At 46.5% G+C, this 21,111-nt stretch overlaps 7 protein-coding genes and 2 non-coding genes across 9 annotated transcripts; 6 read left to right on the forward strand and 3 right to left on the reverse strand.

Annotated features, from left to right (window-relative positions):
- Positions 1-73: 73 nt before the first annotated feature.
- Positions 74-1,223, reverse strand: BDV38DRAFT_244743 (uncharacterized protein). Its single transcript, XM_032054359.1, has one exon. The coding sequence runs from the start codon at positions 666-668 to the stop codon at positions 339-341; it is 330 nt and encodes a 109-aa protein (XP_031914549.1). The 5' UTR covers positions 669-1,223; the 3' UTR covers positions 74-338.
- A 1,474-nt stretch (positions 1,224-2,697) lies between these two features.
- Positions 2,698-4,518, forward strand: BDV38DRAFT_244745 (macro domain-containing protein). Its single transcript, XM_032054360.1, has 2 exons — positions 2,698-3,493; positions 3,552-4,518. The coding sequence occupies exons 1-2, from the start codon at positions 2,859-2,861 to the stop codon at positions 3,958-3,960; spliced, it is 1,044 nt and encodes a 347-aa protein (XP_031914550.1). The 5' UTR covers positions 2,698-2,858; the 3' UTR covers positions 3,961-4,518.
- A 2,606-nt stretch (positions 4,519-7,124) lies between these two features.
- Positions 7,125-8,213, forward strand: BDV38DRAFT_244750 (uncharacterized protein). The gene is made up of 2 exons (XM_032054361.1): positions 7,125-7,791; positions 7,859-8,213. Exon 1 carries the CDS (start codon positions 7,457-7,459, stop codon positions 7,712-7,714), a length of 258 nt encoding a protein of 85 aa, XP_031914551.1. The 5' UTR covers positions 7,125-7,456; the 3' UTR covers positions 7,715-7,791; positions 7,859-8,213.
- Positions 8,214-10,914: 2,701 nt separating this feature from the next.
- BDV38DRAFT_292340 (uncharacterized protein) lies at positions 10,915-12,314 on the forward strand. The gene has a single exon (XM_032061992.1). It carries the CDS (start codon positions 11,093-11,095, stop codon positions 12,149-12,151), a length of 1,059 nt encoding a protein of 352 aa, XP_031914552.1. The 5' UTR covers positions 10,915-11,092; the 3' UTR covers positions 12,152-12,314.
- On the reverse strand, positions 12,315-15,243 carry BDV38DRAFT_72871 (SulP family inorganic anion transporter). Its single transcript, XM_032063843.1, has 4 exons — positions 14,520-15,243; positions 13,812-14,441; positions 13,236-13,758; positions 12,315-13,173 (listed from the first exon to the last, which is right to left on the reverse strand). The coding sequence occupies exons 1-4, from the start codon at positions 14,984-14,986 to the stop codon at positions 12,478-12,480; spliced, it is 2,316 nt and encodes a 771-aa protein (XP_031914553.1). The 5' UTR covers positions 14,987-15,243; the 3' UTR covers positions 12,315-12,477.
- A 481-nt stretch (positions 15,244-15,724) lies between these two features.
- Positions 15,725-16,852, forward strand: BDV38DRAFT_282156 (translation initiation factor eIF2 subunit alpha; the record flags this gene model as incomplete). Its single annotated transcript, XM_032059729.1, has 4 exons — positions 15,725-15,802; positions 15,880-16,046; positions 16,097-16,321; positions 16,375-16,852. The coding sequence occupies 4 exons, from the start codon at positions 15,725-15,727 to the stop codon at positions 16,850-16,852; spliced, it is 948 nt and encodes a 315-aa protein (XP_031914554.1).
- Positions 16,853-17,635: 783 nt separating this feature from the next.
- yvc1 (putative potassium ion channel Yvc1) lies at positions 17,636-19,869 on the forward strand. The gene is made up of 5 exons (XM_032054362.1): positions 17,636-17,745; positions 17,813-18,140; positions 18,201-19,135; positions 19,188-19,328; positions 19,382-19,869. Exons 1-5 carry the CDS (start codon positions 17,670-17,672, stop codon positions 19,813-19,815), a joined length of 1,914 nt encoding a protein of 637 aa, XP_031914555.1. The 5' UTR covers positions 17,636-17,669; the 3' UTR covers positions 19,816-19,869.
- Positions 19,870-20,175: 306 nt separating this feature from the next.
- BDV38DRAFT_t120 lies at positions 20,176-20,259 on the reverse strand. Its single transcript has one exon. It is a non-coding gene; the product is annotated as a tRNA-Lys (tRNA).
- Positions 20,260-20,946: 687 nt separating this feature from the next.
- On the forward strand, positions 20,947-21,030 carry BDV38DRAFT_t115. Its single transcript has one exon. It is a non-coding gene; the product is annotated as a tRNA-Lys (tRNA).
- Positions 21,031-21,111: the final 81 nt, after the last annotated feature.

The following is a 21,111-nucleotide window of genomic DNA, read 5'->3' on the forward strand; positions in this document are numbered from 1 at the left end:
GTCCTTTTACGGGGAAGGGTAAGACGGAAATTCTTCTTGGGAATGGCATTATTAGTAGAGAGTTGTTCGGTCTGGCCTGGGGGGACAATTCCCAAGCAGTTCAGAGGGAGCAAAGCGAAGGAAATGTTGCGAAAACCAAACAATCGAATCCGTTCCCTCCTACTGAAGTTGGGAGCATCATTAGCTCTGAGGCTCTGGAACAAAACATCCGACATTCTCTCGGGTCTGAATTATATTGAGCCATCATATCAGAAAGTGGATGGTTTGTTTGGGTCTACGTACTGTCACAGAGAATACCCATTTTCAGGGCCATGTGGATTGCGCCAATTGTATAGATTTCACAGATTCTGTTTGTGGAACCGTTTTGGAGTCTGTTTGCCGGGAGAATGGCTGAGGTGAGGTACAGCTGGTTTGACGTCGGCGGCATAACCAGAAAAACCAGCCGATGGTATGCTCGGCCTAATCATCCCTGGGGGTAGTGCTGTCAAGTCCGATGTGCATCGTGATAAACTGACAATATTGCCACGGAGACGAATGCCACTGCTTTTGAGAAAGACGGGGCAGGTGTTTGGGATACATTTCTTTGTGTGGTGATTAAAGGGGTCTAAGAGCAGGATATGACAAGAAAGCACAGCAAAAACAGCTGTTGTTTGTACAAAAGCTGTCATAGAATAACGATAGGGCCATAGGATGGAGCCAGATTTAGCGAGCCGTTACGAATGTACAGCGATGTTGCCAGAGCGAGACATTGCGCATTTTTTGCGCGAATGGTGTTGAACATGTGGGTGGAGGCATTAACCCATAAAGGGGCATTGTATAATCACCATCTTGTCCAGAACATGGATATGACCGGTGTGTAATATTGATGTGGTATGTTCGTGGGCAGTTGGGATGCTAAACACTCACGACTGCTGCCTGAAGTATTCCTCGCCTGGTCTACCAGCCCCAATTTGGTAAGTTGACAAAAGCCCTAAACCAGCCAACGTCGAGAATCATGGAATTACATATCTCTGTCATTTCTCTCAACGAGGGGTCAAGGCAGGTTATCAAAATTCCAGTAATCGGGGGCCCGGGCCTTATTGCAGTCGATAGAATCGCTAGGTATTGCGTGTGGGTATGTACCTCGCAGGTGGATATCTTGAGGGTTGGTAGTTGATAGTCTACGGACAGTATTGCTTTTTGTTCTGAAAATTAGTTGCTTGCGGTAATCTACTTCAAGTATGGTAATGATATATATCTCCAATGAGCGTGAATTTCTCGCGGGTCAGTGAGAAGGGTACGGTGTCTCCGGACTTGTCACTTCCCTATAGGCCTAACACATCATCCAGGATGTTATTGATTATGTTGGACATCTGATTTGCCTACGTTTGCATAGTTCTAACCCGCATTCACATCCCTCGGCCCGTAGTCCTCTTTGTTGTAGGTTACATGCCTTCACAGCGGCTACGCAGCAACAACTCCTAAACACAAATTCTCCTGATAAGAGATAGTTTTCTAGATATTTAAGCTTGTCATTTGGTAGATGAGTACCACTATACTATCCATAAAACCTGGTATAAGTAGGCTAATCCCGACTGGGTCGTGTCGATGGAATCTCAAGCTAAAAGCCTATATTTTGATTTACACAATTTAAATCTTCATATATTCCTTCTCCTATAAGTCCTTCCACCAACTAAAGCATGTTAGCTCAGGGGAAGAGCGTAAGTTGAATCACGTGATACAATAGAACTTGGTCAATAAACTAACATGTAAACAGGCCGGGCTCATAACCCGGAGGTACGATTTGTCCTTTCACCAGCCAATCACAATTCGATTCCTAACAAAAAAATAGGTCCCTGGATCGAAACCAGGACATGCTAAACATTCAAATATCTTTTTGATATGTCAAGAGTCTTGATATTGACCGAGGGAGAGTGTTGGTTTGTTGTTTTTCTAAATTTTTGCTTGCTATTTCTCACCACTTACATATTAGAGTTATATGCACGTACTATATATCTGCTCTTGTCTTTTGAATGCCAGGAAATGGTATAAAAGTGGTCCCTTGAGCCTGTTTTATATTTTCCCTTTGCCGAGAAAAGCTCTGCCGTGGGTCGGGGCATGACTCGGAAGGCTGATACTGGTTCTGCCGCTGCATAGCATAATACCACACCGCTCGACTAACCACCAATGATATGTAGCAACCTTTCAATTAGTCACCAAGAGTTTCTGTTTTCTTCAGGATCCATTTTGTTACAAGGCTTCGATGAATGTTATGGAAGTATGGCTTACAATGCACGACAATATTAAGTGATAAACTCTCAGGGAGGTTGAAATCATTGATTGTTCTACTGATGAGGCCTTAGCTACGTGACACTATCTAACAAAGACGCGCGTAGGCGCTAGGCCAGAACAGGAACCCGCGGTCAACATTAAGTAAAGAGAATACATTAGTACTGTACACCTTGTTTCCGGCCCGCTAGACTACGAGTTTGTCTGGCATCACTGTAGCATTATCTGTCGTCAATCTAGAGTCATTGTGAGGGTTGTTCATTATTGGCGGGCAGCTAGGGCTGCATCACCAACCACGTGATGTCGATAAGATTAGATCGGAGGTCTTATCGATAACACCGATCATGTGCGCTCACGTGCGGGGGAGCTCCCCACCACCAGCGTTGACAGCTCCCAAAGATCAGCATCACCGTTGTCGTGCTTGTATTCTATTGATTAGGGTCGGAGTTGATTGTCACTCTGGCTGATCGAATGCCGACGAGGCCTGATTATTTCTACACAGACTACCCAGCTGACACGTGAGACAACCCTAGTCTTCAACCGAGGCCTTACTCGACTTGGTGTTGGTGAGGCTGCATTCGATTTGCAACATGGCGGCCCCATACGTACCTATCACGGAGATCCCGACGGTCTCTCTGCTTTATAAACTGGGTCGTCTGGTTCCGATTTCATGCCCCCTGTCACAGCCCTCAAAACCTTTGAATGATACCATCTCTCTTATTCGCAATGATATAACCAAACTGCAAGGCGTAGATTGCATTGTCAATGCAGCAAACAGATCCCTTCTGGGCGGCGGAGGCGTAGACGGTGCGATCCACCGCGCTGCTGGACCCAACCTACTGCAGGAATGTCGAGTCTTGGATGGATGTGATACCGGTGATGCCAAGATAACATCAGCCTACAACCTCCCATGTAAGAGGGTCATCCACACCGTCGGACCCATTTACCGTTACGAACTACGCGGGGGCGATGACCGGCCGGAGGCACTTCTGCGGAGCTGCTACCGACGGAGTCTCGAGCTCGCCGTGGAAAATGATATGAAGAGCATCGCGTTCTCGGCGATCAGCACCGGCGTTTACGGATACCCCAGTGAAGAAGCAGCTCGAGCTGCTCTCGATGAGACTCGAAGGTTTCTGGAGAACCCAAACAATATTGGGAAGCTGGAAATGATTATATTTTGCAACTTTGAACGCAAAGATGAGGTTGCCTACGAGGAGACGATCCCGTAAGTGTTTCTCGCGTTACTCTTCACTTGACTTCATGGCATTGCTGACCGGTATTAGTTCGGTTTTTCCACCGGTTGAACAAGACCTTCCGAGTGGAAGTGCCCCGAAAGCCGAATCTCAATCAATCGCCGACGGTGAGTCTTCACCGTCGCTAGATTTGCTCGCAGCCAAACTTCCTGACCCCCCGACTGTGGACCCTACATTGGATGGCCAGCCGGGGAGCAAAAAGCAAAAGATTAACGCAAACGATGGACAGAGAAGTAGGATCTACATGGAGGATAAGAGCGAGGATGACTGGGAGGAAGTCGATAAGTCCGAAGATGGTCGAACCGAAAGACTGGATGATGAACCAGTTGAAGTCGATCGACCACCTTCTGCGACGGATGTTCAGAGTGTCCAATCCAGTGGCATCATTGATATGACCGATTCCCAATCAACCGGCAGCTTGTTGGGAAAGGATTGGTGATTTGGTCGACAGCTAGATTGGTGAACATGCCTACCGAACTTTATGAATGAATGCTTTTAACGAATTGGCGTTGGATGCGGACGGACTCAATCTTACATGGACGGCGTTGCTATTCTTATTTCTCCTCTACTCGATACATACTCTCGACGGATACTTGGCTCTTTGAGATTCTTGATTTTTGCTTGACTCTGCGAGATTGAATATATGGCTTTCCCACGGGCTAAATTATCACCGCTCTGCACTTTAGCTTCTTGATTTTAATTCTCCCCACTTCAGCTCTTGCTCTAAAGTATGGAAAAGACTTATACGTCCATGTAGCATGATACAGAAATACCTAGTGTCGGCATTCGATTTTACATCTGACTCACAAACAATAGATACACATGTACCAAGTCAAAATATGATTCTAGACTTCCTGATTGAGAGCCAAGTCCAGGAGGCGGAAATGCCCATTCATCCGAAAGCCTCTAGTGTACATCCATATAGCTTCAGTTTTTGTCCTCACGTCTACCTCAGGCGCCATTTGTTGTAGACCAATCGAGGTGTAAGGGTACTTACATATGGTATTGGGATTAATTGTTGAAGCCAATGATGATTTATTGTGATGATTGCTCTTCAGGATCTGGATAGGAATTGCAGATTGAGGCGTTGTATACAAACCAGATGGCGAAGGGAAGGCGCCGGCCCAAGCTTAGATAATGAACCAGTTTGAGTGGGAGTCTATGCTGATTCAACGCTTTTGCAACCACCGAAATGACAGCTCACAACTCCAGGCATTGGTGATAACCCGCATAAAGCCTGTTGAGGTTGCTAAATCGCATAGTGCCATTAGTATATAGAAATAAGCCAGGTAGATGAACAGAGAGTAGATACTTATACCTGCCGGAGCAGGGTATTGAATTCCCGGTCTGGTGTGTTGTGAGGAAGTTGAGAGGGCCTGTATAAACTCTACATCTTGGGTATCTCATTCAGGATACCGTCCGATCCGAAGCCGTCGTATAATTTATAGGTGAGCTGCGCATTTCTTCATATCATGATGACATGAGGCTCGGTTGCAGATGCAACCGACCAGAGTTATGCCTTGTATAATTACTATTTGCAGCTCTAGGCAGACAACATCAAAGCTTCGAGATTCCATCTATGACGATGAGCTGCTCTAGAAGTCGTTTCAAGGCTAGGCTCAAATGCCAAAGACTCGTCATCTAACTCTTCTGTATTAATTGCTCGAGTTTCTAAACGCGGCCCCGCATCCGCATCTCCAAGCTCCGATGGAGAGCCATTGAACTTTCTTAGAGCATTGGTTTATTGCTCCCGCATGCGTAAAATGCGTGCAACTTATCGACAAAGAGCTGTCTTATAGATGACTTTCAAACTCTCTTCGGCAAATCATAGGGAAGACTCTCTAACCACTGTAGAGGTTGTGCCGTAGCAGCTGGTATAATACTAAGAGGCCAGAGCAATATATAAGCTCAGCAAGGCAGCATCGACTCCATCGCCTCCAATTGGTCTGGTGCCCATCCTCCAAGGCGATTGATGATGATCTGAAAAGAGTTTCCAATCTCGGCTCCACTGGAGTGTCCCACATATGCTGTACATGTGTACACTAAGCTTTCTTGTAGATGATTCCACCTGCCTGTATGTCACGCACCATGCGTATGGCACCATGGCGCCATATATTCGATTGTAATTGTGTTCGAGGGAGAGGAGAAAGAGCGGCTGGGCTTGTGTCTATCGCGACGTCACGTATATACATGACATATCCAAGATACTCATAAAGAAGTTATGATTAAGACTGTGGATTTTCTCGTGTCGGTGTGACCGGCAGTTGCGGTCGATGGCGTCTACGCCATCTGTGCATCAATACCTGACGCCTGTAGATCCTTTTACTACATATGCCGAGTGCGTTCTTTATACTACCACTTTATACGAGACTAGGCACCTTTCAATGGCAAGCTTTACCTTGCAAACCCTCCAGGAAAGCTTTGATCAATAGCCCTTCCAAGCCCATCGAAGATCGAAACACCCTCCTTGAAGTGAGGGCTTGACCTTGAGGAGTGAAAAATACCAGTTCTGATCTCTCGCGTTTGTAAAATTGTGGGCCAGAACGGCGAAGTTTTCGAGAAAGAAAAGACGGCACCGAATTCTCAGAAAACGTACTAAATATACTTCTGTAGATGTCCGGAAGACTGGCGCAATGAAACAGCACGAGTGCACCCTTTTTCGCATTTGTAGTACTTGCCGATTAAGGCGGCGAAGTCTTCGAGAGAGGTGCGGTACCGTTGAGGTATCCTTTTTGAAGCGAGGCATGATCTTGAGTAATGAAGAGACCGGGTTCAGTCTTCATGATCCAGCTAAGTATATTAGCCTCCCCATGGCAGGCTTCATCCCTATAGAATAATTAGTAAACGTGCCTAGTTTATTAGGGTAAATAGAGAAGCTTACCTCAGTAGCCTGATAGTGCGAGGCATAGTCACAAGCTGAGTTTCCTGGCTCTGGATAGTACCGAAAATTTGAACGGCCAGAAGTAAGTTCATTGGTCTGGATACGGAATAATCAGCAGAACTAAAATTACCGAGCAACGAAGTCATCATCAGTTCTAGGAAGACTTTAATATTCACAGTAGCAGCAGTAGTGATGAATAAGTTCAGTATTACGACAGGAAAGAACTTAGTCCAGATCACATAGATGGGTCACGGGATAATAGTCTCAGTGAATGTTCTTTCACCTGGCAGGTAATACCTACTTCCCAAAATGGAACCCCCTCCTCCCACCCTGTCAGGTCCAACAATCTTTACAATCTCTTCTCCTTGCCTCTCTTGACTGAGCAACATCGCTTGAAAGTGCATCTATAGCTGAGAAACATTTCCACTATTGACATCCTTTAATAGATCTTGCTCTTCCCAAGATGTTCTTTTCGTTGCATATGTGTCTACGTGTGATCGGAAGACCGATTTCCGTGGGCGTCTCTCCGACAACCTTAAGTACACTCGTATTAAGTACGAGGAGGCTTACGGCCCTGTTGAATAAGACGCCCCGTTCCTTGTATTCAGCCAATCGTCCAATAGGATCTTTCCTCCTAATGGGTGTACCATAGCGGACCTTTCTGCATTTTTCTCTCACTGGATGCCCTGCCGTATTAGTGTTGAATGGTTGGGATGGCTTGCCTACTAATACAGTAGCGCTAACATCCCTATTTCAGCCTTATATGGACCGTGTGCGCATCACCATACAGAGTCTTCGCGGTTCATCCGCGAAGGTCTTTTGGAATACCGGTGAGAGAGGCAGTTAAAGGGCTCTATGTGGAATATGAGGATGAGGAAACTGGTACTACCCTATCATACAAAGCTCTTCATTGATAAAGTACAGGCACCGTATTGCAAGCGCTTCAAGCAGAGTCTTATAATCGAAACACTCCACCCGATGGCGGCTAAAGGGGGGAACCTCACTTGCGGGAAGTGTGGAGATATTTGACACATCTGTATAACTTTGCAACCATATGCATAAGCATCATGGGGTAAAGCGGAAGCCTAGGTGCCAGTACCGCAGTGAAGAGATTGTTAGGGCTGATCGTCGAGACCGCCACGAGAAGGAATCTTGCAAAGGCACGGACATGTTCAGCAGTCTTCTGCTCCTCATGCGCCCCGTGATAGTAAGTCACGGACAGCTAAGCGCGAAGGAGAAGCTGTCACATCGAACAATGGCATCCATACGTACCTCGCCATCAAATAGAACACGCTGGGCTTTGCTAGGATAGATCCGGAAGCTGGGCTTGCCGATCGGCTGGTCTACAGGGGCGAGGTCTGGTGCCGTTACCCCGGTTGCGTGCATCAGGTAAGTGTAGTCCAATACTCCAGGGAGCTGTTCTTCCACAACCTTTTACTCACTCTTTCTTTCTTAGACAAATACTCGGACCCCCCGCCCTGATACCTGCCACACCCGATTAGAACTATCCCGGTGTCTTATCTCCAGAAAAGGATATTATACTTGCCATGTGCTTGTATAAGGGCTTTTCGCTCCAGAGTCGTAGGAGTCTACTTCTACAAGTACTTGCTATCTTGAAACCTTGGACTTCTCTGTTTCAAGAGTCATAATATCCATAATTTTTTGGCTCCTTACCATTCCATTTACCGGGCTTACACTTTTCCCGGTAAATGCCTTTATTCGTTGTCCATCTCGGACAATTGACGGACTGGCAACGCTATGTGAGTAAATTTGTCCCTATATACTATTCTTCACCAGACCTGAGATACTGGGGGCGATTCAAGTATGTCATGGTATGAGGGGCACAGGTACTGGTCTCTAAGCTTGCATTCAAGTCAACGACTAATCGAGGCTAGGTCCAGTACCTTTCACAAACACAATCATTTCCCCAGAGTATACCCTCCCGATAAGATGGTCAACGCTACTGGGATACATATAGCTGCCTGTTATCATCTGAGTAAGCATGCCAGTGTCATTCTATCTCGCCTGAAGCGCTTCTCTCTCTGTCCGGGTCCAAGCCCCACCGTGTCGGGGCCCTGTGTCCCCACTGCTCTACTTACAACTAAGCCTGGCTGATAATACTTGACAGTTCAAAAGAGCCGATACCAGATAACCCTAATCGAATACTACTGGCGCCCTATGTCTCTCGCTGTTGCTACTCCCGCAATGCTCAAAACACGCTACTGGAGCACGAATAGCTATCATCAGTGTAAGTATGTCGTGCCATACTCTATCTCACTTGCAACGCTGCTAACGTGGCTGATAGTACTTTACGTTATTACGGAAGAGAGCCGATACCAAACAACTAATCGAAGACTGCCTCCAATCCCTCACTCTCGCTATTGCTATTCTTGGGTCCCGATTACTACAGATTATCGATTTGGGAAAGTTATAATAGGCATTGTACAGGGAGATTGCATGCCATGAATTGTAATTGGTCGCTATTGTCCAACGATAGGGCTAAAGGGAAATTGCATGTATTCACTGCAAATAAGCCGAATAAATGGACGCCACTGGTTCTTCTCTAACTATTCGAAAGACACCGCCAACCTTCGGTGGCTCTTTTGTAGGCATATTTAAGCAAGCCCGGGTGGCCACAGCAGTTATGGTGCAATGTCCTCGCGTTTTGCAAAATCATGGCCATATCTCTTAGGATTGTATCATCTAATCAACAAATTCGTCACAAAGTGTCTAATAATAGATATATTGTCTGAATAACTGGATTGAACTACTATGTACCAGTTACATAGTAGCAAGCATTTGAGGAGAATTTCTGGAAGACATCCTTTTCTTCAATTCGTTTAAACTACAATCAACATTGCATTAATGGCATTGCACATGTTTGTAAGAAGCGGCCCCACTGGCCCAACAACATAAAGAGCCAGTTCTGGTCTCTCCATTCTTCAAAAAGAGAAAACTGTAGTTGTACACAGTTGTGTCTATTATACGGTAAGATAGACGCGGTAAGAGTTGTGTCACCATAGACAGCACAATGTTGCTTGACCAGGGAAAGTTGATGTGCACGGGCTAGGCTCTCCGCACAGGATCAAAAGAGAATCTCGACTTGGAGGATTGGGCGAATATAAGGAAAGTCAGTCCCTCAGAAAGGGAGCTATAGTGCCTCACGTAGGCTCTACGTGTGTAGAATAGGCAGATATTCTGCCAACCTTCTTCTTCGTATGAGATTTCACAGCCTTATCCTGGTAAGCCTTGATTAGTATACATATAATAAAGGTATCAGTAGTAGATAAGCATCTTACCGCAGCTCGAAATCCCTTTGCAGATAACTACAAAAGGGACACAACTCGCGCAAGTGTCATTGTCCTTCTACATTTGATTAGTATATATCAACAGCTATTAAAGCTTATAAGGAGAAAGAATCTGCTTTGGCGCAACGAGAAGTTCAACAAAGCTTAAAGAATAAAGCTATCCTAGAACTCGGGGTCATTCCAACTGGCGAATTAAAGCTTTTAGAGAGGGGGGGGATACATCTACTCACGGCCATAGTAGACGAGCTTGCAATAAGCAAGTACTACAGCAAACAATCGAATCCAGCCCCAGAATATCACAGCGTTTGTTTATACGCTCACTCAACAAAGGCCAAGTAAGAGGAAAGAAAGAACTTGAGGAAGATAATTTTCGGGGGATGAAGAGCTCTCAGCTAACCGTGGTTATTTAAAATAGATACCTTGATGGATCTTTGTCATCATGATACTGAGGTGTGTTGCAAATGTAATCGAACAAGTGACCTTTGGGTGTTACTAGTACTACTTCGTTGGTCAATAATCATGTGATACTGGACACAGAAGTTGTTCGATTAATTAGCTTTCGCCCTTGCCCTAGTAGGGAATTTGCAAGCCTGTACGCTAATCAGTTCCCTATGGATATTCATCGCAGAAAACAGGGCGATCTAGGAAGATGAAATCACAAGTGGATTAATTATCTAGTGCAGTCGGAAAGAGAATGAGAGCAATTTGATAGACAAGCTCATACAAAGATTCTCAGTGGTTCACAGAAGGCTTTAAGAAACAAGTCTAAGTGATAAATGAATGAAGGCATAGTAAGTGACTTAAAAATGCTGAATGCTTACATTGATTATAAATTCATCATTATAGGCACTCATAACGGCCATTCTATCACAGAGTCCATACAATGTATATACGTACATGCTAAGCACTGCTAGAGCTAGAAAGACAGAGAAGATATCTATGGAAACGGAACAGTACTGTGTAGAAGTTGACGCTGTTGAAACTGGGACCAGTGGATTGAGTTACTTAGCTTTCTTGCATGCGCAGGGGCAGTCATGGCTCACACATTCACAATTAAGATTACCACTATCAAGTATCAACTATCACTGAACTATTTTTTATGATAAACATGATAGTACCCTAGCTGAGCTCTGAATTGTCATATTTCCTAAGGAAGGATCAATGACAGTGAAAACCCTAAGCCCTAAGGAGATCCCTTCTTGGCATTGCCTTTGTTTGTCACGTTTGCGCGCCGGTAAGTCGCGTCCATTTATAGGATAAGCGCTAGAGGTGCTGTGGTCCAACATCTATAGGGAACTGTTTCTAAAAGCTCTCATATTCGACATGTGAATTTGAACAAACATACAAGCCACATTGTATAACTCCAGTACTAAGACTCCAAAATGGCACCCTCAACACCGGATCAGATGCTAAATACATCATGGACATTACATCGTCTATCACCTCTACACCATGGAAAAGAATTCCAATCTCTCCTGGACAACCCAGAAGCTCTAAAAACATATGCAAACCGCCTACACGACCAACTCACGGGGAACGTGCTAGCCGGATTCCAAGTTGGCACAAGTGCACCCTCCACAGAGGGAGACACACTCTCCAGAACTGGCGCTCTCATAAATTGCATCTGGGAAGCTATATCAAGCCTTTCTTTAGCAGATCCTGATGCTTCCCATCCCGAGAGCCCATGCGGAATACTCGTGGTACTAGAGTATGAAAAAATCACCTATAAAGCAGTATTACTTGCACCACCAGAAGGGTCCCATTCCCGTAAAACTTCCACATACCTGCCGTTACTGTTAACGCGGTTACCCGGCCCGCTACGACAAATATTCATCTCTTTTCTCTCTGCGAATTTTGACACTTACTGTTCTATTTTTCGCCTCCCTTCGCAGTTCTTGTGTTCTGGACTTGCCTCTTATGTGGATGCTTTGACGCAAGGCCGCAATAGAGAACCGGCGACTTCGCGGGCTATTCTGGAGGATGTCGTGAAGGAGATACAGATTACAATGTCATTCTCATCTAATGTGACTCCTGCTTTGAGGTCCCTCAATATTAATATCCCACGGGGGTCTATCAAGAGCTTTTTGCCGGCTTCTGGGGTCTCGAATCAACCGGGTGGTTCTATTCTCTCGGGTCTCTCTTCTTATATTGAGAAGCATCTGGCGATGAATCTGGATCTAGCTGGGTCGTCAGCTAGGGATAGTCCGGCAAGCAAACATGTGCGTATCAGTAAGATCGCATGTAACGGGTTCGTTCTAGGCGCCGAGGGAAAGATGAAACTGGTTGCGCAGCCTATCCAAACTGGCTCTGCTGGCGATGATTCGGCTGAGAACGATGATGACGCTCGCAACGAGAAGAAGCGTCTTGCTCTACGAGCGAGTGAGGTGCTACTTCTCTCTGTTATTCAAAGGAGCCTTGTTGGGGAGAATCAGGAAAGTTGATCAGTACAATTTCTGGGGAGAGAAAGCCTATGATGCTGCGGTATGAACTTGGGAAGTGCACAATGTGGATGGCCTACTTTTACGTTACTCATTGGGAGGCAAGCAGTACTACAGAGATAACAATCCTATCAATCGTTTGGTTTATGACATTAACTAACAAGATTTCATGCATGAGCCGTTATACAAGAGCGGTGCTTAACATGAGCAAGTTGAGAACGGACCGGCTAATATGCATGCAATGTCATCAAACATCATCTATATCGTGAGGCGTTATATAAGCAGAACGCAGCCATCTAACCAACGTGGCATTTATATCATGTTACAGTTCAGATCTCAATCTGGTCTTCCGATTCAGCGAGGCGGAGGGCTTCGTCGACACCATCAACAAAGTGGGCTATCCCACCGCATCGCTCCACAATTCCACTTCGTTCAAACATGCGGAAAACATTGCGAGTTGGGACACGGCAGAAGAAGACGCTGACCCCCTGGTCTGCGTATCCGTCCACAATCTCATATAAGACTTGTGTACCGGAACCATCGATGCTTGTGACACCATGAACATCAAATATAATATTCTTGTTATGCTCGGGAGTGCGCGTGGGGGGGAGAGAAGGATGCGCCCTACTACTGCCGTACAATTCCAACCGCCGAAGACGATTTTTGAGCTCACCAGTATTGGCAAAGGTGAGCGGTTCCGGGATCTTAACAATAAGCGCGCCTTCGATCAACTCAACGTTCTCGGGGTGGAGTTCAGCGTTCTCAAAACGGTCAGTGGTGCCTGCTATCTTACCCAAAATTTGGATCCGAGGCTGCGTAGAATGGCGAATAAGGATCAAGATAGAAAGGCCAATACCAAGGGCAATTCCCAGTTCTAGAGAATAGAAGATAGTCGAGACAAAGATGAGAAGCATTAAGATTAGCTCCGTCCATCCGCGCAGACGGATAAAGAAAGCCACGTCGTGAGGACATTCTTCAATGAGACTGAAAGCGACGACAGATATCATGGAAGAAAGAACGGCTTTCTAATAGATTGCAACAAATTATCTCAGCCTTCGTTCGGAAATATTTTGGGGTCGAGACTCACCGGAAGATAGTATAAGTACGGCAAGAGCACCATGATGCAAACAAAGGTAATGATACTCAGGAAAATGCTGCTCATTGGGGAACGAGCTCCGGTTGAAGCGTTAACTTTGCTTCTTGCATACCCACCAAACGCAGGAAGCGCCATGAAACAGCCCCCAACAGTATTAGCAAGACCCAGAGCCACCATCTCTCTGTTGGCACTGACAGGCATTCCCTGGACACCTTCTTGTCTGGCCTCGCCACTAAGGCCCTTGGCGGCAACAGAAGACTCAAAAAAGCCAAGTAACGCGATGACGAAGGAAGTACTCATGGCAGCGCGTACATGCTTCATATGGCTAAACTGGAAAGGCCATTTAAACGCAAAAAGGCCACTGGCATTGTGTTTCAAGGGCCCAAGAATCTCCAATCCTTTTTCATCCCAACCAAGATGCCATGTCAGGACGGCTGAAAGGATAACTACAAGAATTCGGTCCGGAAGATAAATCACCTGAGGATACCGCGGCTGGAGCATTTTCTTGATGGTCCTGTAGTGGATATATTAGTCTAAGCACCAGGCTTCCGAGTCACCAGCACTAACCGAAATACCATTATAATAGCGAAGCACCCAAAAGCCACTGCACTTGTAAGCGCATGGCAATCTCCTATGTTTCTTCCAAGGAACATGAGCTTGTCGACCGTAGTCCCATGGGTAACACCAGCTTCCTTTGCGAGCTCGGACAATCCGACTTCGGGGATAAGCTGATCCACAAAAATCACGAAGCCGATCGCTGTAATGAAACCCCTAAGGAAGGGCCGGCTCAGCACATTGTCCAGAAATCCCAATCGTGTAAGCCCAGCGATCAGTATCATGGCACCCGCCATAGCAGTGGCCACGCCGACCACCATAGCATTCGCCACTTCGTCGTCCTCACCAGATGGGCCTGGTCTGACACTGGTTTTAACAATCGTCCCCGTAAGCAAAGAGCCTGCTGCTTCTGGGCCCACTATCAACAGCGGACTGCTGCCGAAGATCGCATAGATGAAAGGGTTGATCACGAAAGAGTAGAGGCCATTGACAGCAGGTGCGTGGGCGAGATTTGAGGACAAGGACAACGCCATAGGGATGTAGATGGACGCAACAGTTGTCGCAGCAATTAAATCTCCTCGGATGTATGACCACCTGTATTGGGTAATCCAATTGAAAAACGGGATGTAGTAGGATATATACCTTGATGAACGTTAGCTGTCTCCACAATGGAGATAAAAGTTGTGTTATAAAGTGGGACGAACGTGATTCTAAACCTACAGAGATTTCTGATTCTTCATGTGCAATGCTGTGAAAGAGGAGTCTAGCGATGGTATATTCTCTGGTCCTGATGGGTATCCTGGGGCGTCGCTGGGAAGCCCAATGTGGCCGTCAACTTCTCCTGGAAGCTGCGGTGTGCCTTCGTTACCAGCATTCTGCAAAGAGCTTGCATCCCATTTTTGGATGTCGTCCTGTTCAGGTCGTGAAGAAAAAGTCCCATGGTCGCCAGAGTTCCTCAGACCACGCTCCCCGCGATCATACGACTGGAGAAGACGAGTCCTTGCATCAGGCTCCCGTGGCGGATATATTATCGTCGATCCTTCGTTTTGCGCTGCGCTCTCAGCGGTTACGAGGCTTGCTGGATGACCTGAGGCGTCATTATTTGAGGAAGAGTTACGAAAGAGGTTAAGAATGCGATCCCGCAAAGAGCGTTGTTGAGTCGGCTCTTGTACAAAGCTGGAATCCATATTTACCCGGAGATCGCGTCTAGTATCGCTATGATATACAAAGCAACTCAGCACTCGCCATGAGTGCTACGTTTCGATGAAAGAAGAAGAGACAAAGGAAGAAAGAAAGAAAACTGGGAAATTCCGACTGAATTTAAGGCAGCGAAAAAAATAGGCGAGCCAGAAAGTAGCAAATCCCGTAGTGCAACAGGCGGTGGCTACGATTGGTAGTTACGTAGCGGGAGATGCTCGGAAGCATGAAACCGGAAGAAGTAAATATCATTCATTATTCAAGAGTACATAGTAAAAAATATCACAAGAAAGGTCACCCGGGCAAAAATGACACAACAATAACCAATTGAGTTTGCCTGTTTTCCCCCTTCGCTCCGTCCAAGAAGTGGCGTATTACGGAGGAGCTCCTTGTAAAACCAGGGAAAACCAGGGAAGAAACATGATAAGGTCACGATACCGAAATAATTATCTGTTTCTGCCGGGCGGTGGAAATCACCACATGCGCACGTGATGACTCACCACCCAGCCCAAAGTGGGTTTTGAGCCGCCACAAAGTGATTTGAAGTGTGCTCTGAATCTCATCGGTGGTCTGCCGTTAATCTCTTTTTTCTGTTGATCCAACCTCCTCAACCTCGCCCGGAAGTTTGTACAGAAGACAGTTCCTTACAGGGCCTTTTGACTTGAATTTCATTTTACTTGAAAAGTTCGCCGTTTAGCTTTGCCTCACAAAGGCGCAACCCCGCCAAAATGTCGTTAACGAACAGCCGTTTTTACGAGGAGAAGTACCCGGAGGTCGACAGCTATGTCATGGTCAACGTTAAGCAGGTATGCGCTTTTAATCATTGTGTCCGAAATTGTAGGTATTGGATTTTCCCTCTAACGGTTACTTTGCAATGCCACAGATCGCCGAAATGGGCGCATATGTGAAGCTTCTCGAATACGATAACATCGACGGAATGATCCTGCTTTCCGAACTTTCGCGGAGACGTATTCGTAGTATCCAGAAGCTCATCCGTATCGGTCGCAACGAAGTCGTCATCGTGCTCCGTGTTGACAAGGAGAAGGGCAAGTGAATTTCTCCAGAGAAATTGAGCCACTGGTGGACTTCGACTAACATAGTATCTTGCTACTTGTAGGATATATTGATCTTTCTAAGCGACGAGTCTCCCCGGAGGATGTTATCAAATGTGAGGAGAGGTATAACAAGAGCAAGGCGGTGCACTCTATCATGCGTCATGTCGCAGAGGCTACTCAGACTCCCCTCGAGACACTATATCAGAACATCGGATGGCCTCTGAACCGGAAATACGGCCACTCTCACGATGCCTTTAAGATCTCCATCACGTAAGATACTGGTGGCTCTCAACCAGTCTTTGATGTAACTGACGTTTTTTCAGGAACCCCGATGTGTGGAACGATGTTGAGTTCCCCAGCGAGGCCGTGAAGAAGGAGTTGACGCAGTATATCAGCAAGAGACTCACACCCCACCCCACCAAGGTTCGCGCCGATATTGAGGTTACTTGCTTCGGTTATGAAGGAATCGATGCGGTCAAGGCCGCTCTGCGTACTGCCGAGGAGGCCAACACTCCCGATAGCCAGGTCAAGGTCAAGCTGGTCGCTCCTCCCCTGTACGTCTTGACCAGCCAGTGCTTGGACAAGGCCATTGGTATCAAGCAGCTTGAGGAAGCTATCCAGAGGATCGAGGCCAAAATCAAGGAAGCCGGAGGTGGCTGCAGCGTCAAGATGGCACCCAAGGCCGTCACCGAGCACGATGATGCCGCACTCCAGGAGCTCATGGAGAAGCGTGAGCGTGAGAACATGGAGGTCAGCGGTGACGAGAGCCAGTCTGAGAGCGACGAGGGCGTTCCCGAGTAAGCAGCCCACACAGTACGCCCACAGCGCCAATTTAAGGCCTCTGAGCCCGATTTGAAAGAGGAAAATATCAGAAAATTGCGATGTGTAGTTGAACAACACTGAATACGAAGGCTGGTTATGAGTACTGGTTTGCAAGGATGGGGAAAAGTTCAATAGAAGAGTTTCAAATGTGACACGATTTATGAGACGGGAGACGGTTCAATATGCTCATGGGCAGAATTGAGATCAGCAGTGGTGTTCAGGGGCTATGAGGATGCGAGTCCAGCAGTCAACATTGGGGATGCTTTTACCCCGTCATAGACTGTGGTTGTCTCGTCATTTCTCGCCTAGGGGTTATTGGTCAATCATCTGCCCCTGTTGGTGACTGAGCTCTGGTCCACTGGGGAACTCGATTCCGCATTCTCATGTACATAAGTTTCTTTGACCTGCGGGTCAAGATCGGTGGTACCTTGTTAGACACCTACTATCAAAACTTTCTTCTTTTTTTGGTCACAATCTAGCATTGTTGGCATTAGTGATTCGAAAGACCTGGTTCAATTTGTTTGGATCGTATACCATTCCACTCTACCCTGGTCATGCGTACACAATATCAAGAATAGTTACTCCGTAGAAGAGGTCCGTTCCATATTGGTATTGATTCGTACGCAAACTCTCAAAGCACCAATTGCGGCGGTGGCTGGCTGGGAGTGGGGCACGCGGGATAAGCTACTGGTACTAGTATTTGGATCTCAAGAAGCTTTAACGAACCTTCGTTCCCCCTCGTCCTTCTGCGCACCAATTTTCTTTATTATAGAGACTCAGGTATCCATTGCTCAGTATGGGGCTTTGGCGAAATATCTTAAAGGCTGATACTGGACGTGCTCGACGTCATCTACAACTAGAGCGTCGCCGGTGTACGCATCCCCGATCCTCACATAGCTGCGCCGTGCAATGCAAGTCGGTGTTAACATGATTTAACAGTACTTCCTGCCTACGATTCGGATCCGGTTGCTTCCACTGGTCCTGCCAAGGAAGTAACTAAAGTGGCTCTTAGGCTGAAGTACCAGATTGAACAGGTTATTCCCTGCGAGGTTGAAGAAAGCATCATCACCAGTCCAACCAGTCGCGTCATTACAGAGAGCGTTGTGCGAACTGCGAAACAAGCCGGCGGCGAAGACCTCCATGGCTGTGTTGTATTTTGCTTGCTTGTATGCCTACGTTGGTTCAAAATTCAAGCTATAGAGGAGCTTTGGGATTCTGATCTCCACGAGAGTCGGGCCCTCGCATGTGAGGTTATAGCCAAGCGCATGTAATGACCCTACAATATCCACCCGGCGGCTACTTACTCGACTAATAACGCTTCGTATAGAATTGAAACCGAAGAGAACCAAGATTTTCTACTGATCCATACCCTGCTCAAGCGGTATTCGATCTTCATCGACGGAGAGGAGACTGTACCGGCTAACGTCATTGAGCGTGCTGTAGACCTTCATGCTTTGAGAATTATCGGATCTTCTGGGTATCAGAAGTGCATCAAATACCTCTGGAACGGCTGGTTTTGCCAACAGGATGGCAACCCAACGAACTTCGTTCCCTATCATGAAAAAGATAATACGAACTTTACAATCCATTTCCACCCCGATAGGATGAGAACTCCTCTGTATCAGAACACATGTCAAATTGCTGTCTCTCTAGTATACCTTGCACTCTACACTCAAGTCATCAATACTGTCAATCGAGCCGGAGACCTCGATGTCGGGGAAGGAATCCTCTATGTGATGACTCTTGCATTCATCTGTGACGAGTTAACTAAAGTATGGAAGATCGGGCGGCACTACTTTGATTTCTGGAATGCCTTCAATTCCACGCTATACGCCATTCTTGCTGTCTCCTTTTTCGTTCGTGTCGCTGCTCTAACGCACTCACCTTCAGCTGATGATCAGAAGAGACAAACACTCAATGAACTAAGCTACAACTTATTGGCGTTTGCGGGGCCAATGTTCTGGATGCGTATGATGCTATATCTGGACTCGTTCCGGTTCTTCGGAGCCATGTTTGTCGTTCTGAGAGTTATGATGAAGGAGAGCTTGATATTCTTTGCTCTCCTCTTCGTTGTCCTAGCGGGCTTCTTCCAGGGGTTTTACGGGATGGCTCAGGTCGAGTCCGATATCCCTGTTGTAAAAAATATCGTGCAGGGCATGGCAAACAGTATAATGCAAAGCCCGGAGTTTGGCACTTTCGAGGATTTCGCGTACCCGTTCGGCATTATCCTTTATTATTTATTCAATTTTATCATCATGACAGGTTCGGTCCAGTTCTCTACTCTGCAATTCATAACTTTACTGACGCCTGGCAGTTCTGCTGAATATCCTTATCGCTCTATACAACAGCGCATACGAAGATATCTCAGGAAACGCGATTGACGAGTATATGGCAGTCTTTGCGCAGAAAACGATGTCCTACGTCCGGGCGCCGGACGAGAATGTCTTCATCCCTCGTAAGTCATTCCTTATACTAGCTGACAGTCTCGCCATATTGACGGGATTATAGCGTTCAACCTCCTCGAGATTATCTTCCTAATCGCACCCTTCGAATGGTGGCTCCCACGCAGCTACTACGCCAAGCTAAATGATGTTGTCATGGGTATCATCTACTCACCAATTCTTCTCGTAACAGCGTCCCTTGAAGTTCGCGAAGCCCGTCGGATAAGATGGAATCGTCGTCGTGGAGAAGAAGATGACGATGACGTGCAGGAATGGGAGCATGCCGCCGAGGAAGTGGATTTTGCAATCGATGATAGCTGGAAGCAGAGTGTCCAGGATACGACACCCAACATGGCTATGGACAGTTGCACTCTGGAGGTCGTTCAGCTGAAAGAACAAATACGTGAATTAACGGCGATGGTGAGGCTACTGACCGAAGAGAAAGCACCCAAGGGAACGCTGTACGGTGGGTCCAGCTCGACCATACTTGAACGCGAATAGCTGCCGGCTGAGTAGAGATTGAGCGAGTCCATACAAGGGTTGATTTGGGAGACATTCAAAGTTGATCATTTGCTTTTGTCTGATTGGTGTAACTTATATATGCCTTGTCGTTCTTATCCGTTGCGGCAGCTAGTCTCTATCCAATTATTGCCTGCCAATGTAAGGTAATGCTATCTTAATGGGTATTGTTGCCCGATAAAGTTGCGGATCTCACCACTTTCGGTCGAGGCTGGTCGGACAGTAAGATCTCCATGGTCACCCCTCTAGTTTCTCGTTGACAGGCCACGGTCCATAGACACTGGCATGTCGCACGCGGTAGCAAATACAGATCGGCTGCAAAAAGCCAAAAGCAAAAAGAGAAGCCGAACGCGGGGGTCGAACCCGCAACCTTGAGATACCGTGACGACTAAGAGTCTCACGCTCTACCGATTGAGCTAGCCCGGCTGCTTGTTGGATGCCGTTTTCTTTTTTGCCTACATGATCCTGCAATAACGGATCGAGCTTTAAGCTCCGTATGTCCTATGTGCGAACTGCAACACTACAAGAAGTAAACATGCTGGTAAGACCTACAGATATAATGTTTATCTTATTCCATTTTAGTCTATATTATGATGGAAATATGGCCAGCGTTGCTATAGTCGATAGCAGGCTCATGACATACTATCCCACTGCCATAGTTGCCGGCTGCTGTTCGCATTTCTTCATGAATCGGGTTTGTTTATATATTGCTCTCTTATAACTCATTCATTATACTTCGTGACTACCATGACTCTAAATGTATCCCCGTCACGGCTCTATTAACGTGGCTCGAAAACCGGTGTATCATGCAGGCTATACGTTGTGTTGCTGGAAGAAATATCGCAATGCTCGTGTCTACCCTTAACTATTGGAAGACTGCTAATGACCTCTAATGAGGAAGATTCAGGTAATATAGAAGGATGTACATTCTTTGGATCTAGACAGTTCACTCTGATGTCAAGACTTGAAGTGAGTTGACTACAAGGCCGAGCACTTACTTGTGGTTTCATGGACATGGTACTCCGTACTTGTGTGGTACTCGAGGTAATGGTAATTTAGAAATCTAAGCTTTGGACCTGTATAACATTAAAATGGACCTGCTTTCAACAAGTAGCCGGGCTAGCTCAATCGGTAGAGCGTGAGACTCTTATTCGTCACGGTATCTCAAGGTTGCGGGTTCGACCCCCGCGTTCGGCTTCTCTTTTTATTCTATGTCTTTCTGCACCTACCGGTGTTCATTCTCCATGTTTTTTTTTTAACGTGGTGTGTATAAGATAT

Source organism: Aspergillus pseudotamarii (genome assembly GCF_009193445.1).
Source record: "Aspergillus pseudotamarii strain CBS 117625 unplaced genomic scaffold BDV38scaffold_21, whole genome shotgun sequence".
In the NCBI taxonomy this organism is placed as follows: Eukaryota; Fungi; Ascomycota; class Eurotiomycetes; order Eurotiales; family Aspergillaceae; genus Aspergillus; species Aspergillus pseudotamarii.